Raw genomic sequence first — 13,864 nt, forward strand, 5'->3', positions numbered from 1 at the left:
CACAAAGTTCCTCAGGCACGTGTTATGTTATTCATACTTCAAAAACGAGGAAACTGAAGAACAGAGTTTAAGTGACATTCTGAAGGCCACACAGCTAGTAAATGGCCTTCATCCTTTCTGATTCTCTTTTTTTTGGGTCAAGTAGGTTATTTCTAGTTTTTAATAAGTCTTCACGGTCAGCATCATATCCTTGGAACCAATGTGTTTTCAGGCTCTTTCAGTTCAAATAATCTATGAATCTGGGAGATAGCAAGATGCATATTTGGGCATCCAAGAGAAAAATAGAATTCTTTTCTCTTTCCTACTTCTCTTCCTTGACTTCCTCTTGCTCCTTCTCCTTTTTTTGATTGACTCTTAGAAGCATTGGGTATTTTTTTGTTGACTGTTGTATTCACAGCCCAGGTTCCTTGTGGTGGCAGTGGTGACAGTGGTAAGAAGTTGGAGTTTCCAAAGAAGGAAAGGGAAGTTTGTGGACATTAGTATCTTATGTGAGACAGATGGTTAACGATATGTTATGACAAGGCATAAAGCATGGACAAGATTTGCAAGTGGTGTGCAGAGAAGGAAAAGAGCTGGTGTGAGCCGGTGTGAGCTGGGTGAGGCTGGCTGGCTTTGTGGAAGGAGGGGTTTGTGCCCACTGATGGATGGGGAGGGATAGGAACCTAGATGGCAGAACCTAGGGCCCTCCTGGAAGAAAAGGTTCAGAGGCCAGAAGAAAATTAGGGGAATGGCCTGGATCAGAGTGAAGAGTTTATGTTGGGAAGTAGTTGTCGATGTGGCTGAGTCGGTTGGGGCAACCAGGTTACAGAAGGTCTTAGAAGCCTCGTTTGGGAGGTTGGATCTTATTTTCTGGGGTTGTGGAACCAGTGAAAGCTTTCGTGAGCAGGACACAGTGATAGCATCACTATGTTATTTAAAAAAACTAATCTTGGAAACCAATTTGACAATAAACTTCATATATTGAAAAAAATACAGATTATTATAGAAAGTTAAAAAAATAATAATAAATAAAAAAACTAATCTGGATGGGGGGTGGGAGGGAGGGGAGGGTGGGTGATGGGTATTGAGGAGGGCACCTGTTGGGATGAGCACTGGGTGTTGTATGGAAACCAATTTGACAATAAATTTCATATATTACAAAGAAATTTAAAAAATAACAAATTGTCCCCCTTTAAAAAAAAACCTAATCTGGTCCACACAATGGTTTGGAGGGGAGAGTGATGGGTGGGAGGGTTGGGAGCTGGATAATTCTCACCCAGTTTGGCTCCTGTAGCACCAGGAAGGAAGGCAAAAGAGACATAAGAGGGACCTCTGGCTTTAGTTCACGTGCAAGGGCTGACGTGGAGAACAGAGTCAACTATTACTCTCCCGTATTTATACAGTAAAGTAAGAGCGCTTTGGGTAGAAATAGGGATTTCAGAAGTTGCGCCTCTTTGGGGGACAGTGGAAAAGAAATTTATTTCAGGCATGCTGCATTTGAAGGATGGCAAGAGGTCCAAGTGAAAATGTCCGGTTGACAGTTGGGATCTAAGTCTGACGTGGGGAGAGGGTTGGGGGCTGGAGGCCAGAGCTGAGACCATCCGGATGGCAGGATGTGCAGCGGGCCAAGCAGAAGTACATTGTGGTGAAACCACATCTGACAAGAGTTGGGAGAAGGCAGTTCTCTGCATCCCTATTCTAGGTCCACAGCATTCCAAAAATTCTTTATAACAAGCTTCTTGAAAGATCGTTTATGTGAAGACTGTAAGAAGACAACAAAAGGATTAATAGAGCTACAAAGGAAGTGTTAGTCCATCTAGATTTCTGCCCTTTGGAGGGAAACTTCATTATTATATTATTATTAATTGTAGTATAATATTTATTATTATTATTATTAAGGCTCTGTCTAAACTTCAAGGGGAGAAGGGTATGCTGAGGAGGAGCCCTGGGGCTCAACTTCCAAATTCAAGCCCCTCACCATCCACTCTCCTACCATCCCCACCCCCACTATTGCTTTCCTTGGGGCCATGTGGTAATGTGTGAGCTCACACTATTGGATGAGAACCACATGCATTTCTTACAGAGTTAATATAAGCATATTTGCAAATGACAGGCCAAACATTCTATGGAAAAAGACTGATTTAAGCTTCCAACCCCTGCTCATTAAGCAATTGGCAAACAAAACAACAACAACGACAATAGAGCACACACACGCACACAATCAAATAGGACCTCTTCAGCCACTCACACAGAGCTACTCAGAGTTCGGGACTGCTTGTCACTGGTTCCCACAAGGTAAGCACAGAAATCGAAAGTCAGCATTTAGAAACTTGAATGGTAGTTCGACACCATCACAGTAGCTTATTGTTTGTTGTTTGTTTGTTTGTTTTTTGTTTGTTGATAAAAACATTGACCTGCGGTGAATTTTTTGAAAACTGGTCCTTCACCATAAATCACTTAAGGAACACTGTCTAGAGAATACTGTCTGTTCTAGCCCGGTCTACATTCCCCGTCTTCTTGTGTTGCCTGAGTTCGGCCAATAGACTCCTTGTGGCCACCTGGCTCTGGACTACAATGTGCCTCCTGTGTTGGGCTTGTCACGCGCCCTTCGCAGACCATTCACCGTCTCTGACTGTGTTTGTTCACTGTCAGTTCTGAGCCTGTGGCATCAGCGCTCCTGGGAGAGCCACTGCCTCCCATGTGTTCTGCTGACAATTTCTCAGTGCTGTGCTGTGGCAGCTCTTTGTCTATTTGCTGGTAGAGCAATTTTCTCTCTGCTCTGAGTATGCCTACATTGGAAATATTAATAATATTGGAATATTATTGGCCAGACACCGTGGCAGGCACATTTCATGCATTCCCTCATTTAATTGTGAACAATGCTGTGAGGTAGGTAATTTCACCCCCATCTAAGATGAGAAGAGACCTTGGGGACATGAAAAATTCACCCAGCTGATGATTGGTGGAGCAGGATTAGATAGATCCTTGTTTTGTTCTATTTTAATCCAAAGCCCGTGTGCAGGACTAAACTGAACGACCCCTCTGTGACTTCGTGCTTTTTCCATGGCTGTAGAGAGCGCTGCTCCTTTTCACAGAAGGAATAACATCTGGAAGGGTGACATCATAATAAAAAGCCCTGATGCCCTCCGAAGGGCAGAGACAGAGAGGCAATAACACTTTCTGTAGGCCAGTTCCTATTGGCCACACTGTCCCTGCTGCTGCACAGAATTTGTGTTTGGTGCCTTTCGTCCAACGGCATATGGACCGCAGTGAGACTGCAAGACACGCAGAACTGTCCCAGAAAATCTGAAAGAACAGTTGCCATAGCTACACAACAACATGGAGAAGCCAAGGGGGGGCTGGCAGGCTCTCTGAGCTCTGAGTTTTCCTAAACCTCGCAGAGAGGCGGATATGCTGAGGTGAAGCCCCGGGGCTCACCTTCCAAGTTCGGGCCCCTCACCATCCACCCTGACCATCCCTGCTGCACCACCACTGTCTCTTCACCGGGGATGTCTCTGGACACGGCCCTGCCTCTACCAGAGACAGCCAGCATGCCCGGGGACGCGGAGGGAGGAGTGCTGGATAAGGATCCACAAAGAATATAATGTACAGGCATACGCCCAAGAAAAGACTGGAGAGAAATACTCCAGACCGTTAGAAAAAGTAAACACACACACACACACACACACACACACACACGTGTATATTCTTACTTAATCCTCACAAGAGTCTTACGAGGTGGGTGATATATAATTTCAGATGAGAAAACCAAGGCTTGTGGAGGTTCCGTGAAACCAGGATTCAAACCCAGCTGTGCATGACTCAAGCAATCTCTTAACGTTCCACTAGACTGTGGTTAGACCCCTGAGTGAGGTGCTGTTCAAGTTTTTTTTTTCTATATTTTCCCATTTTCTGTCATGAACCCTCTATCATCACATTCTACTGAAGGGGGAAAAAATACACATGAATGTCATTTTCAAGGCCAAAACCTGGCACTGGGGCTGAGGCGGTACCTGCCTGGGTCCCAGAGTCCTGGGCTTTCTTCATATACTAAAAGGTGACAGGAGGGGGCACCTGGGTGGCTCAGTCGGTTAAGCGACTAACTCTTGGTTTCGGCTCAGGTCATGATCTTGTGGTTCGTGAGTTCTAGCCCCACGTCAGAGCTGGGGCAATGCAGAGGCTGCTTGGGATCCTCTCTCTCCCTCTCTGCCCCTCCCCTGCCCGTGCTCTCTCCGTCAAAATAAATAAATTTAAAATAAACAAATAAAAGTGACGGAAGCCTCGGGCAGTGACCCCCAGCCCCTTCCAAAGACTCCAAGGTTCTGCTGAGATGGCTGTTCCTGAAATGTCCATGAATTCAGTTCTTTAAGTACACCTAGTTCCTTAGCCAGGGCCAATCACTAATGCCTTGGACTAGGTTTGGGAGGGCTTGAACCAATTATAACAATTCTGAACTAGGATTTGTCCCTCAGCTTGCCACAGGGAACAGTCAACAGATAGACCATTGGTGGAATGAATTCATGAATTAATTATCCATAGCTCTAAAGGAACTGAACTCGTGTCCACCAGAGACATCCAAGAAGCGGGGTTAAAATTCAGATGCCTGGGCCTTATGAGCAGAGATTCAGATTCAGTAAATCTTACCCAGAGCCCGGGAACGTGCTCCCTTGGTAATTCTGGCCTAGTCAGCTCCGGTTAGTCATTGGTGCATAACCAACTATGCCAAAGTTTGAGGCTTTAGGAAAAGCAACGATTTGACTATAACTCACAATTTGGGGTCAAGGATTCAGAATTCAGGCAGCTGTTGGGTATGGTGCTGGTGGAGGCGTGATGCTCCTTGTGGCTCGGCGCATCTGGCACGTTGGTGAGGATGGCGGGGAGGTGGGCTGGGCCGCATCTATCAGCCTGAGCACCCTCTCGTGGCCCCTCTCGGCAGGGACTCAAACTCCTTACACGAGGTTGTTTAGCAGATCCAGGGAGCGGCAGAAGCCCCAGGGCCCTTTATGACCCAGCATCAAAAGTCACACGGTGACACTATGTTGAAGCAGTCACAAGCCCTCTCAGATGCAAGCAAAGGGAAAATCGTCCCTGCCTCTCCTTGGGGGCCACCACATTCTAAGAGGACCTCACAGCCCGAGAACCGCATTTTGAGAGATGGTGCTGGAGAGAAAATCTCTCTTTCCCGCACACTGGACTCTGGGCTCCATGGTACCAGCGTTTCCCAGCGTGGTACTCATTGCTCTGAAGGTACATGAGAGAATTTTAGCGGGTACACAACTGAACACTGAAAAGGCATATGTGTTTATATCTACATGTTTAAATTTATGCATATCAGACTCATGTTTTTTATTAGTTTCATGGTTTTTATGTTATTCCTTAGGACAAGGCTAAATTATTATTATTTAAAAAAAATTTTTTAATGTTTATTTTTTTTTGAGAGAGGCAGAGTGTGAGTAGGGGAGGGGCAGAGAGCAAGGGAGAATTGGAAGCAGGCTCCAGGCTCTGAGCTGTCAGCACAGATCCCGACGCGGGGCTCGAACCCACAAACCGTGAGATCATGACCTGAGCCTAAGTCGGACGCTTAACCCACTGAGCCACCCAGGCACCCCAAGGCTAAATTATTTTTAACAATTCATCTTAGGGGCAATTAGAAGAAACACGTTAAGTATATAGTAACGTATGTGGTAAAACATACATGATTATAACAATCATGAGTGTGACCCTCAGATGTTCAGAAAGCCCTGAGTTATGACATTCACTCACAAATTTTGGTTCTGATTTTTTTTTTTCTGGTATCTACCTCCTCACTGCTCCCGTCTTTCTTTTCCTAGTTGGTCTTGCCTCTGAGTATAATTAGAAAAATGCTTCATGAAGAAAGAGGTGGCCCTCCTTCTTTGCCTGGAGACAGACTGACCCCCACTCTGACTTCCACAGTCTTCACGGATGGTCACCTGCTTTTATCTTTGTCTTTAAAATTGTTTTCTTTCCCCAGAGAGGTCATTCCCAATTCTTCCCATCTGATGTAGGACTTATCTTATACATAATGACTTTAAATAGTAATTTACAGTTAAACTGAGCTAAATACCATTTAAAACCCTCCTGCCAATTTCCCTTAGCAACTGATCTGTTTCAGAATCCCCGAAACAGAAAAATCAAGGCAGTTTTATTTGGTTTTGTTCCACACTCATACTATCACCAGTAGATAGGTTTCTATTTCCAGCCCTGATATACTTAAGACTGAAGGGGTCTTGCCTTGTTTTGTTTTTTTGTTTTTGGGTTTTTTTTTTTTTTGGTCCCACCTTAAATGAAATTATGAACATGAATTTAAAATCCACAGATTTTGAAACATGAGGTAATCTGGACCAGAGAAGGGCTGGAGCTTACAATGCATGTCCTTGAATTTATAAAGTTTTTATTATTTTGCTGATTACAAAAGTAATACTGGTGCCTCACTGAAAAATAATTTAATTACAACAATTAATCTTGGTAATCACAAGTTCCTTTGTCTGGTTTTATATTTGTCAAATTATTCTTTGAGTAAATATTCTTTTTTAATGTTTTTGTTATTTATCTTTGAGAGAGAGACAGGGCACGAGCAGGGGAGGGGCAGAGGGAGAGGAAGACGCAGAATCCGAAATGGGCTCCAGGCTCCGAGCTGTCAGCGCAGAACCTGATGCAGGGCTCGAACTCACGAGCCGTGAGATCGTGACCTGAGCCAAAGACAGATGCTTAACCCACTGAGCCACCCAGGTGCCCCTGAGCAAATATTTCTTGAAACTACTGTGTATAAGAAAACTGTCAAAGTTCTGAGAATGAGCTACAGGATGGCCCCTAAGATGCCCTTGCCCTTATGGAGCCAGGGAGGAGTAATTGGATGAGGTAAGATGTAAAGCCAAGTGGCAGAGCTGGGACCAATCCTTCACCATTGATCCCACCTGTGTTCTGGGGAGGAAGGTCTGTCCTCTAGGAGGGTTTCCAGGGGTCTTCGGTCTTGGATGCAGAGAGGTGTAGGGAGGAGGGATTCAAGGTTGGGGTGTATCTTGCTTTCAACGGACAATACTTCCCAAAGATACCCTTGTGGACAAATTAAGATGTTTAAGCAGGACGAAAGTGCCATCCGGTGGGTTTCTACTGCTCCAACAGCGGAACTGAGCAAGTGTTAAACTACTGGGTGGTGTCACCCCAGAAAGCGACCCTCCTTAGCCACAGCCCTTTCTTCTTCAACATCAGTGATTTAGGTCAAGACATAGTAAGCTTAACTAATGAGTTCATGGAGGAGGGTCGAAGACAGAGTTTTAAAACAGCTCAAAGGATTAGAACCAGGGAGTGAAATAAGAACATGACAAGCACTGGATTCTCATCCTTCTCTGGCTCATCCTAAATAATGTAAGGATTATGAAGTTGCTCTAAAATTTAGGATATTGACTATGGAATAAAACTCAGTATCTTTTTCATGAATGTGCAAAATGTGTCAAATGACTTGACATCTCCCCTGATTTCTATTTTAAGACCCAGCTTTGTATGGTTGTTGAATAGCATGTTTTCTGAAATTTAACATTAATATAAGATATAATATTAGTGGAACTCATTCCAAATATAAGGATACAGTGCACGTATGCTCAGGAATGAAATAGCTCCAGATAGTCCAATGGATTGAGGCACACCATTTCTAAGCTAAGTGTTCAGGTCCAGGTAAAGTAGGAATCAGATGTTTCCTCGAATGTAATCCTCCTGGCAGCCAAAGAATGTGCTAGAAACTATGGAGATTGCTCCCTACATATATAATATATATAATACACACACACACACACACACACACACACACACACACACATCTTCTCTTTCTTTGAATCTTGTGTACTAGAAAGAGAAAGGATAGGCTTCACTAATGAGAAGTATCCTTTCGTAAAGAAACTAACTTTATTTTTAAAATATACGCTTACCATAAAAAATTTGGAAAACACAGAAAATAAAAGCAACCATAATTCCTTCCTACTATACCCTTCCTCACAAAATAATCACAACATTTTGATGGTTTTCCTTCCTGTCTTTGTTATCTTTGTTTATATCATTTGACCTAGTTCAATTCCTCTCCTTAGGGTTTTACTGTCAATGGATCCAGCCAATTAACAAGAAAACAATCACACTTCACATCTGTATAACTGTTTTGTTTCACCAAAGCACATTGACATCCATCATCACTTTTGGTGCTTACCTCAGATAGAACAGACTATTTTTCAGGAAACCAAGGGCAGAGAGGAGAGAGGGGGTCTTGCTCCCCACCACGTGGCTGGAAAGGGTCAGAGCCAGAACTGGAGCTCTCTAGATTTCTTATCTAGAGATGTTCCCCGGCCATAATTTCTACTGTCTCTCCCAATTACAGTCTATGTATCTCTGTGCAGAAATTCCGTTTGAGAGCTAGGACTTCTACTTCCTGTGGTTTATTTTTGTCCATAGAACACGTTTGCATTTAACGTGTCTTCTGGGCTGTCAGCCTGGTAGCTTCGCCATCACATGCCTGGCAGCAGTTAGCTCACCCTGCACAGTTTCCTCTGTTGCCTGAGCAGCCGGGCTTGGTCCTTGGCAGCAAGCATCTGGGGGCACAGAACTGCCTCTCTGGCTCTGTTGCCAAAAGAAGAAACCTGCCTCCTGTGTCTTCCCAACTACCTGCCCGAGCCACCATGTCTGTATTCGTAGCTGTGTCCATGACTAGTCAGCCCTTCCTGGAAGTATGGCCGTTTCCACCGAGAGAGCTTTCTATGTAAGTGGTACTTTGACCATCTGGCTGTCGCCTTCCTGCCTGGCCTTTGTCAAATTTCTTTACCACAAAAAGCAGTTCCATATTTGCAAAGGCTTTTCATTTCTGCTTTCCAATTTCCTTTTTTTTTTTTAATTTCCGGGGTTTGCCCTCTTTAACTATGTCATCTTTTCTTCCCCCAATTCCAACATTTTATGTAAGTCCGTAAGATTGGGTAGACTTAACAGTTAGATGAAATCTACAATTTCATGGAAGGAATGTTGAGATTCGGAGCTTAACATCCCAAACGAGATAGGGGGCTAAAAAGAAAAAAAAGAGGCAGAGAGGGGGAAAGGAGTTCATGTAAAGAGAAATCAGATGGGAGAGAGATCATGGGAGACACAGGAATTTCTGAATAGGGCATTTTAGTAAAAAATAAAATAAACTAAAATGTTTCTGTGACATTGACTCTTCATATGAATTATGAGTATTTTGGAAATTACCGTATCTTATTACTGACTTTTGTCTTATGTTTCTCTAGCAATATGAAGCTGGCATTTCTTCAGCAGGAAATGCTTGTCAGTTTTATTTTTAAATATCAAAGACTATTTTTAAAGTAAAACATTCATTTTCACTTAGAATTCTTACAGTTTTTCCCAGGAAAGTTGTGGTCAATCTATTCCTTGGACAAACAAGGCCAGCCAACTGTGCTGGTCATTCTTTACCCACTGCAAGCCCCGTGGCCGTTCTGTTTGGAGCTACTTATTTCAAGGTTTTAATACCATTTGTTTCTGGATTTTGTTTTGTCTTCTCTTCCATCCAGTGGAGACCAGTTAGATGAACCACAAGGCTAATTACTGCAATGAATGGGATTGTGAGCAAACAAGTGTAGATGACCCAAAGAGTTGCCCTTTTGTCTGAGCTCTGACCTCATCACTTGGCCCCATGTCTAGCAGCCCTGGACAGAGCTGTCCTTGAACCTTTAACCAGAACCCCTAGCTCCGTGGACCCCACTGGGACTGCTCTTCAGAAAAGCATGATCAAGGTCACATTTGGGTGCCTATGGAGAGCCAGCTGCAGTCACTCATCCTAGCCCATCACAGACACTGGTCACCTCACCACAGCCAGATATTTAGCTTAATTGTCAAAGAACCAAACCATTATTTCTGCCTCAGCGTAGCTAAAAAAATTTTTAAGTTTGTTTATTTTGAGAGAGAGAGAGAGAGCACAAGCAGAGGAGGGGCAGAGAGAGAGAGAGAGAAGAGAATCCTAATCAGGTTCTTCACTGTCAGTGCGGAGCCCCATGTGGAGCTTGAACCCACGAACCATGAGATCACAACCTGAGCCGAAACCAAGAGTCAGACGCTCAACCTACTGAGCCACCCAGGTGCCCTGAGTAGCTGAATTTTTTGATTGAACTCAATAGCATTTTGTTCAGTTTGGTCAGGAACAAAACTGAGTGGTTTCTGCATTAAATTTTCCAATTATATTTCTGTTATCATCCCTGGATACCTCATCTCATAATGGTGAAAGGCAAAAACAAAAGAACAGAAAAATAAGAAACCACCTTATCTTTTGGTGCCAACTAGTTTCAATATAATTGTATCAGTTATACATCTTATTTCCTTTAATTAGTTGGCTTGAATGTGTTCTTTGATTTCAAACCTATTTTCCCAGGAGAAGTAGCACTTCTTCTATATGTGGAAGAAGACACAGGTTCTTTGGGTTCCAAAGAAGCTATTCACAAAAACCCTGCCCATTCACAAAATGAAATCAGTGATGTCCTACCTGAGCTCATTTTCAACCCTGAATCCTTTCCTTCGCGCCAGCTCCATGAGGAAGGCTCTGCGGGTGGTTCCCATTTTCTTCTCCAAAATATAGAGAACCAAATCCCGAAACTTGATATCATGCGGAGGAGAGACCATTGAGGCACCCATCTGCCTGGGCCTCTTCTTCCGAGGGCCCGAGTGGGCCATTTGCAAAGGATCCATGGGAAGAAGCTTCTGATGCTTCTGCCTGTGCCATCGATCGGTGTCTCCAGAAGTGAGGGAGAGCCTGCCCTCCTTCATGAAGAGCTCTGATGTCATCTTACTGGCAGACTCTGATGTCAGGGAAGGGTTTCCTGGACCCTGCCCTGGTGATGGCTTCCTGCTGAAGAGCAATGGAGAATTTTTATCTCCGTTCAACTCATTTGTTCAATGTGGAGATCATAATGGAAACAGTAAGTTAACTTCGCTTTCCTATGTATAATCTCACCAGATCATCAGAGTAACCTTGTGAGGAAGGTAGGGAAGCATTATTATTCCCATGTTAGCATCTACCTATCTATTTATGGTTCATTTATTCATTCGGGCCCCTCTTGCCTTTGTCGTCTATTCCTTTTTAACCTTCCAACTTGCTTGGTTCTCTTCCTCTCTTGGGCAATCATTATAATACATTGGATTTCTATAGGTTGTGTGGGTGTTATACGTTGCACGCAGTTGTTTTGATTTTACGTGAATGGCATTGCTAAGTTTCTCATTCTGCTGATCACTTTTTTATTCAAAACTATGTTTTCAGTTCCCTCCACGTTGCTCTACGTACTAATTTGTTCACGATGGACACTTTAGCTATGTTGGTGCATTTTGTAAGTGAGGAAACCAAGTCTCAGTTGACTCAACATCATAGGGTAAAGAGGCAGAACCAGGTCTTGAATTCAGGTTTTCAGACTCCAAATGTTATATATCTCAGCTTTTTCAGTGGATTAAGTTTGCCTGGAGAATAGTCTATTATGTAACTCTAAACTTGGATCTTTTGGAATGGAATGGGATGATCTTTAGATGAGAATTGCTGTCATAAAAAGACATTTTCATAATTTTATGTGCAAAATAAAAATTAGTATCTCTCATCAATATACTTTATAAATCTCATTTCTTGACCATCTACCAAGTGGCCAGGGCAAGCATCTATAAGCCTTAGCTGATTGAATTTTCATAATACCACTGCCTGGTAGGTGTTGGCATCCCCAGTGAGGTAAACAACTTGCTCAAGGTCACAGAGCTAATAAATGGTTATAGGTAGGAAATTATCAAGCTAAGTTGAACTCAGATCTGTCTGCTTGGCACAGAGGAAGCACTTCAAATAAATGTCATTTGGTAGTAATTTGATGTTTTGTTTTTAGAGAAGAACCAGTTCAATCTGAAATCAGATCTATATGTTTTATAAAACTATTAAATCAACAAAATATGATGTTAACCACTGTCTTATTTAATCTGCTTTGAATCACTGGTATTGAAAAGATCACCAGCAAAAATTTTAAATGCGATGATGGCTGTCTGGTTATCAGGCTATTGTCTATCAGCCCCAAATCCACCTTTCTCTCCTGGGCTCTATGAGGTTGGGGGTGGGACTGTGTAAATGCCATTTCTCAAGGTCAGTGGGCTCCCTGCTAGGCTCTACCAGTAGGAGGCACTAGGGGGACTAAGTCCAAGGCTGGACCCTGATACACTGTCCAATTAAATGAGGCACAGGAGGGGTGCCTGGGTGGCTCAGTCGGTTAAGCGTCCGACTTCAGCTCAGGTCACGATCTCGCGGTCCGTGAGTTCGAGCCCCGTGTCGGGCTCTGGGCTGATGGCTCAGAGCCTGGAGCCTGCTTCCGATTCTGTGTCTCCCTCTCTCTCTGCCCCTTCCCCGTTCATGCTGTGTCTCTCTCTGTCTCAAAAATAAATAAACGTTAAAAAAATTTTAAAAAAAAATGAGGCACAGGAAATGAGGACCCACCTACACTGCTGGAGGTATACTCCTTCTAAAAGGAACTCTAACAACAACAAAAATCTTTAAGACGTCCAAATCCCCTAAACCAGCATTTCCATTTTTTTAAGAAAGAGAGACACATAAATATGAATGCACTAAGAGGTTCATCACAACATTTTACAGAGAAGACTTAAAAAAAAAAAAAAACCATGAATGTCCAATAACAGCAGGAGGTGATAAAGTATGACAGGACCCTACGCAGCCACTAAGACATGTCATAAGGAAATATTGTAAAACATGGGCAAACGTTCACAATCTAATAATTGTAAAATCAGTGTATAAAATAATAGTTACTGTATGACATCAGTTTTGAAAGAGAAGACTAGAGAAGTATATGGCAAGCTTAATATAATAGTAGATATCGCTGGTTGTAGGGTTTATGCATGATTTCTATTTGTGCTTTTCTGTGTTTTACCAATTCTCTATAATTAACATGAGTCATGTTTGCCACCGCAAACACAGACAACTTAGAAAAATTACCTTGAGTTGACACCAGGTGGCCTTATGCAAGCTATGATTCAAAGGTAGGAGGTTGCTCAGAGTAAGCTAAATGGCAATGGATTGTGTTTTCTGCTAATTACACACAGGGCTGAGGGACAAACGCTTTTACATTTTGTGTAAAATCCTATCTCTCTACCAGGCAAGACCCCACTGAGGAATGGACGGGGCTGTGTTATCCTGCTTGGTTTAGATAACTTACTGAAGCTGAATCTGGGGAGGGCATCTGTGGCTTCTACGTCCTTTTTCCTGCCTCTGAGGGTCCCTTCCAGGGGTATCATGTAACCTGTGCTAGGATGACAGTTATGAGAGCTGAGGCCATTGTCATGGCAGGAGGAAGGGAGGCGTGAAGCCCCTTAGCCTCACCTTAAAACGGGGCTGAGCCTACCAAAGTCTCATCATTTCAGGAATTAAATTAAATCATGCTCACGAAAGTGCCTGGGAAATCACGAACCACTGTACAAAGGTCAATTGCTATTGTTATTCTCACTGGCATTGCTGCTAACGGCAGGAATTGATTAATTTCTTCTTACTGAGCCATCATCTTCTGGAGCTATTTGCACCAGGTGTTGAGCACGCCCTTGGTCCAGTGTATGGGGTCAGTCAGCTCCAAATCTCAGTGGCTTAACACGACACAAGTTTATTTTCTCTAACGACATTTTTTGGGTAGAGGTTTCTCCTTCACTCAAGACTCAGACTGATGGAAGCTTCACATTTTTGTACCTGGACTACTTGGACTATGAGGTTGTCTTGGTCACCATGGCAGAGAAGAGGGCACTGGGGGTCTTGCATTAGCAATTAAATGCTTTGTCTCAAAAATGATATACATGACTGCTGTTTATAGCCCTGGTCAGAACT

The 13,864-nt window shown here is 43.3% G+C and overlaps 1 protein-coding gene across 1 annotated transcript in view; it reads right to left on the reverse strand.

Moving 5' to 3' along the window:
- Positions 1-10,740, reverse strand: part of DNTT (DNA nucleotidylexotransferase) — a 30,858-nt gene extending 20,118 nt beyond the window's left edge. The window contains exon 1 of the mRNA XM_030334813.1: positions 10,505-10,740. Within this exon, the coding sequence (XP_030190673.1) occupies positions 10,505-10,707 (203 nt within the window). The 5' untranslated portion in view covers positions 10,708-10,740. The remainder of the gene's footprint in view (positions 1-10,504) is intronic.
- Between the last annotated feature and the right edge of the window lie 3,124 nt (positions 10,741-13,864).

Source organism: Lynx canadensis, chromosome D2 (genome assembly GCF_007474595.2).
Source record: "Lynx canadensis isolate LIC74 chromosome D2, mLynCan4.pri.v2, whole genome shotgun sequence".
Taxonomy (NCBI): domain Eukaryota; kingdom Metazoa; phylum Chordata; class Mammalia; order Carnivora; family Felidae; genus Lynx; species Lynx canadensis.